Raw genomic sequence first — 6000 nt, 5'->3', positions numbered from 1 at the left:
GTTCTTTTTTCAAAGTACAGTAGTCTCTTGCTTATCCGTCATAAACTGGTGGGCAGAATGATGGATAAGCGACACCAACAGATAACAGGATGGGTGCTCGCTCGCCCACCCTCCCTCTCTCGCTCACTTACCAGGCTGGGTCCCAACAATGGCGATGGCAGCACTGGGACCTGGCGGGGTGAGTGAGTGAATGAAAGAGCGAGTGAGGGAAGGCCTTTGCTTCCCTCCTTCACTCGCCTGCCCTCCGTCCCTCAGCTCCTTCGCCACGCCGGGTCCCAGCAGCACCGGGGCCTGGCCTGGTGAAGGAATGAGCGAGGGAGAGCCTTTGCCTCCCTCCTTCACTCTTCTGTCCCTTGCTCACTCACCCGGCTGGATTCCAGCAGCACCGGTACCCGGCGGGGTGAGTGAATGAGAGAAAGAGAGCCTGGGGGGGGGGGGCAGAAGAACATTTACCTCGGATAATACGGAGTGTCGGATAAGTGGTACTCGGATAAGCGAGACTCTACTGGGTATAGCTCATTGACAGTACACAGTTGCCACAATATTATTTCACAAGTTTAGGTCATTTAAGCATATATTTAGAACAAATTAGATGTTTTGAAGAATATATTTAATTTTTACTACAATGTGTAGCATTTTCTGGGAGCAAATAATGTTTTAGGATCAGAAAAAAGGCTACTTTATAGGATCCTATTTTGCATTTTACTATAGTTCATTTACACTTATTTGGGGGAAAAAACAGGTTACTTTATAGCACTAAAATTCAGCATCATAGTTGGTAAAGTCACATTGATGCAAACCAGTATTTTTTTAATAAGATGGCCATAAAAGTACTGAAAGAAGTGTAATATTTTGTTAGAAATACCATATATATATATGTGTGTGTGTGTGCGTGCGCGCGTGCGTGTGTGTATTTCATCTGGGGCTTGTTTTATTTTTTGGGTAAGTCTTCAGGCACAATACTTAACATGGATAACTGACGCAGATATTTGGGGTTCAATTTTAAACTAAAATTTCTAGACTGATATGTGTGTGTAAACAATAATATACAAATTATAAAGTACCTAGTTGCGAGTAGAGGATGTGTCTCATAATCTATGGGGTAGAGGAAGGAATTACGGTCTCACAGTGTCTTTTCAAGTGATCAGTCAATACACTTCACCTCTTTTAATACTGAACCATCCCTGCCGTAAATGCAGCTTATGCCAAGCTATGAATTGGTAACCAATTAAGAATGATATCTCGTAAAGATTTTGATACAGAGTAGTAAGTCAAATAGGCACAAATATTTATAAAATAGTAAATCATCTGTATTCTAACACACAAATATTCTGTACCAATTAAATACAGTGTAGCAGAAAAAGAATATAAATTACAGTTCTTTACAATAATTGTAAAATACTAGGAGTTAGCTTACTATACATATAAATCAGAGAAGAGCAGCAGCTTGCTTTAAGGTCCCATCATCTCATACTTTCTAAAAAATAAAGAATACAGCAGGCCATTCACACCTTTCTGTTTTAGCATTTGCTATTTTCCAAATGTCCTGCACAGTATCTATACATGGAATAGCTCCCCAAGAACAAAAAAGCATAATACAAATCCGTAGTTAAAAGTGAAATCTACAAATCACATCACTTCAGACCACTTTATCAGAGCTTGGTCACTGCCAGCAAAAAGACAATGCACCTTCATTGGGAGGAGGAGGTGCTGCTGCTTTGTTTCCGGTCCCTGTTGCCAAAAGAGAAGCCATTTGTTGAAAATGTTGTCCATCCATCTCTTCCTCTGCCGTTAATACTGCTTCTGCATCAAGATTGCCTGACTGGCCTGGGTTGGCACATGAAACATGCCAGACGTACAAGCTGTCGGCATTGTTAATATTGTCAATAAATGTCAAGTCAGCACAGTAGCAGGACCACAGGAAGACAATACAAAATAATAATGAAAGCCGTCTCTCTTCAGTGTGCTTATTAAACAGGATATAAGGCAGCATTGTGCCCGGTGTTAATCTCTAGAAAAATGGCACCATGCTATCATTTAAAACAAACACATACAATAAAAACCGGGATATAAACAGCAAATATATCAGCCTAACGTAAGTTCTTTGGTAATTAACAGCATATGGTAGGTTTCCCCTCAGGTACATATGTACATCCCATAAAATACATTATTTTAAGTCTGGTCTAATTTGTGGAGTACCTCACAGTTCTATCTACAAAGAGCACTCTCTTACACACAGCGACTCAGGCGTAAATTCCACCAGGTTCAAAGGGGCTTACTCCCAGGTGAGTATAGGATTGCAGTTTAACTGCAATTTAGTGAGCAGACATGTTTGCCTGTAGGCAGGGAAATGATAACACAGTCCTTATATATATATATATTATTTTTTAAAAGAACTAGGGAATTGTATCCATAATTCAAACATTCAGTAACGATAGATTAAAACTATACAATTTCTTTGAAAAAAAGTTTTCCACACAGTAATGTGTGCAGCAAGTGCAAAAACAAGAACAAAATTGTAGCTTCAGTTAATCCAAGATTTCCTGATCTCCTGTTTTTGAGAAAAAGCTGAAGCTGCAGCATCTCCAGAATGACAGAAGTTTTCTGTCCCAGCTTTGAAAGAGGATGGTGGTTGCAGGACTGAACTCTTCCTCTTTTCCGTGTCTGGTGGTACCTGAGATTGTGAAGTGCTGCTGAGTGTCTTGGTTGTGGTTGGTGTTTTTGTTAGGCATTCGGGACGAACAAATACTCCGTGCTGCGGTTTGCAGCGGAAGTACTCTCTACCTTTGACAGTTCCATCATGTTTCCCTTAAAGCAAAGACACAGAGTTAAATGGTCATCTTGTTATTCAGATGCTCAGTACATCTCAGTAAGAATTACACTGAAGATTTAGAAGCCACTGACCATCAGAGAAACGGTTTGGGAATTTTCAATAATATTTTCAAGAAATTTGCTGGGGCATATTGCCTTGATTGAGCTTATGCACTTAATAATAATAATAATAATAATAATAATAATAATAATAATAATAATAAAGCTTTATATCCCAACTTATCACAACTTTTAAAAAACACTTCGGAATTTCAACAAGAAGTTTCTGAGATTCTAAATACAACTGTAAACAGAAGAAGAGGTAAATACGAATATAGTTCATTGCCACATAATTAAAGGAACAAGGGGGAAAAACAGACTTCATCTGTCATTTCTGTTAATAAATATTATCTGGATGTAGAGGTGTGTTGGGAATAGATTGCATTTAATACCTGTATGTACTTTTTCTAAAACAGAGGACATCTGATGTTACTTGATTCCTAATGAAGTAGAGTGTACTTGCACTAAAAACAGGGATGGTGAGTCAATGGCTAGACTATAATTTCCATCACTTACTAGTAATCACACTGGTTGGGGCTGGTGGATTGTGGAGTCTGACACAATTGGGGGCAGGGGCATTTTAGCTGGACCTTAAGTATTATAATAAAAAGACCAATTTGTTTACAAACTAAGAATTCTCTTAGGTGTGAAACATCCATATTTGACAGTAACATGTCAGTTTCTAAGTCTGAAACTGAAACGACAAATTGTGAATTTAAAACTGCGGCATCTGAAAACTATTCCAAGTTTGAATTTTCCCACAACTGATTCTCCATTCACAGTAACTAGAGATGAACGTGTTTTTAAAAAAATTTAATGTTTTAAAAATACAATTAACATTGTGATTTAAAAACCACAAGTCATAAACCCGAATATGAGGCAACCAGAGAAGGAGGATGCCCGAAGGTTTGTGAAGAGGTTTCCACTTAAGGTAGTTCACAATTTTAAAAAATATGCTAACAGTATTGAAAAAGCAGGTTTTAGCGATGTTACGGAATGATGGGAGAATTAGAACCTTACTATGACTTGATCTCTTCACTCTCAATTTCAGGGTGGGTCAAAAGTCACAAATAACCTGATGTTTTAACAAATTTTTGAAAACAATTGAAAAGATTTTATAAGTAATGTAATTATTTCCTATATATATTGTATATGGCACTATGGTATTGTAAATTACAAACAAAAAATAAATGAGTTATTAAATAGTGAAACTCCTTTGTGACTTTTGGCCCAGTCTATATAAGCTGCCTTGATGTCATATTGGGAAAATAGCTCAGATATGAATAAAAGAAATGCTCCACATGTGTTAAGGATTTTACAGGTTCAAGGTCTCTTGTCCTCAAATCAATACAGGGTAAGCAAATTATTATTAAGAATACTTAATATGTTCTGAAAATTGTGATATCTTACCCACTGGGAAATGTAACTCAACGCCAACCCAGGTACTAGTTGAAAAAGCCACAGGTCCAACGTATCTTACTATACCAGTCTTATTACTACCAATGCACACATGTTCCCCCACTGCCAGCCAATCAAGGTGCTCTTCAGATGTAACATCTTCATGAGAGGCACCAGAAATACTTTTTCTAGTGAAATCTTCTGCTATTAAAGAATCTGCATAACTCTGGCAAAAGGAAGCTTCTTTTACTCTGACTGCCAACAAATGTTCCTCAGTACTGTTTGACAGCTGGTGTCCCATTGGTAGACATTCCGAATGGCTCACAGGGTTGTCCTGATTGTGAGAATTTTGGGGAGAAACTGTTGCATCGTTCACTCCAACGGCTGACAGTTTTGTTCTTCTGCCAGAGCTACCACTGGAAGCGAATGGTGGATGTACTGAATATTCAAGTTCCTTTCCATCATCAACGCCCATGAACTCCGTAAATGCATGATCTTCAAAAACATTTGAAGTGCGCTCCACAGTTGTTTCTCGAGATGGAAATTCAATCCCCTGTGGTCTATTTTTATTAGCCGACGTCTCCGAAGATGAAGAATGTAACTTTGCAGCATCTGTATCAGCATTTTCAGATATTGGAATCTCTATTGCTAAGGCACCATTTCCTTTGACTGGTGACTTGGATCTCGTATGCATAGCCAAGTCCTTTTCTGGTTCTGAAGTTTCCTTGTTTGAGGCTTTCAAGTCACAGGTGAGGTGGGCTACAGAGTGGTCGCTCAAGTCTAGATCCCTTATCTGATTAGCTAATTGATCTGTGCTGTCACTACAAGGAACAAGCATATCAGATAAAGTTGCGTTAGAGGCACTGTGGGAAAAGTAGCCGCTAGTAATACTGCTTGTGGTGGGGCTACGAGATACTTCTTTGTCAAGAATGCGAGAGTTTACAAAGTCTCCTTTCGAGGACAACCATTCCCTGTTTTCCAGGCTGGCATTGTAAACACTGAAGTCAGCAAACTCTTCGGGCACGTAAGGTTTCTTGTTAAGGGCCTCCAATTCATCGTCTTCTTCAGAGTCCTGCTAATATTGAAAAAAATGTACACTTACTACGGCTGCATTTTAAACAGCACATGACACTTTGTTAATGACGAATAAATGTAGTGATCAGATAGATACTAAAAAGTACTGAAAATACTGTTCACACAACAGTTTTAATGTAAATATGCTGGTAATTTTACTATGTCAAAATGATAGCACACATGCCCATTCCAGGAAAAAGACAGCTATAAATCCAATAAACAAACAAATAAATCAGACCTATCCAGCTGATAGAAAAATTGTATTCACGTCTTTTTTATTTAAACATTTTCCTCAGTTACAATGTTCTAGTTTCCTTAACAATTAAATATTTTAACTGTTCTAACATGTATTTTTGTCTCCTTTGCAAAAATGGATGCATACTGCCTGTTCCAAACGTTTACATTCACCACAAAATACATGTTTTTCTCACAGAGATTTAGACCAGATGAGACTATTTGATTATTTGTTTAGTTATTATACAGACAGCTTTGGTTATCAAGGATGTTCAAAGAGTACCCTTCTGATTTTTGCAAAAATCAGAAGGTTACTTCTTTCCATGTTTGGTGGTCATGTCTGATAGTATTACGATTCTGGAAAGGGATAACTGTGGAAACAAATAATATGCTCACTAATATGGTGAAGAAAAGCCCAGCAAT

General features: G+C 38.1%; 1 protein-coding gene across 8 annotated transcripts in view; it reads right to left on the bottom strand.

Moving 5' to 3' along the window:
• Window positions 1-1271: 1271 nt before the first annotated feature.
• kif13a (kinesin family member 13A) overlaps window positions 1272-6000 on the bottom strand; it is an 84578-nt gene continuing 79849 nt past the window's right edge. For 4 of the 8 annotated variants that reach the window (XM_062980675.1, XM_062980677.1, XM_062980678.1 and 1 more), the window contains 2 exons: window positions 4282-5344; window positions 1272-2808 (listed from right to left, as the gene is read on the bottom strand). In XM_062980675.1, coding sequence (XP_062836745.1) covers window positions 2525-2808; window positions 4282-5344 — 1347 coding nt within the window. In that variant the 3' untranslated portion in view covers window positions 1272-2524. Of the gene's footprint in view, window positions 2809-4281; window positions 5345-6000 lie in introns of those variants that run through there. The other 4 variants (XM_062980676.1, XM_062980679.1, XM_062980682.1 and 1 more) reach the window with 3 other exon arrangements.

The sequence above is a fragment of the Anolis carolinensis genome, chromosome 4 (genome assembly GCF_035594765.1).
Source record: "Anolis carolinensis isolate JA03-04 chromosome 4, rAnoCar3.1.pri, whole genome shotgun sequence".
NCBI classification, from domain to species: domain Eukaryota; kingdom Metazoa; phylum Chordata; class Lepidosauria; order Squamata; family Dactyloidae; genus Anolis; species Anolis carolinensis.
This window is presented reverse-complemented; position numbering and strand designations above follow the sequence as displayed.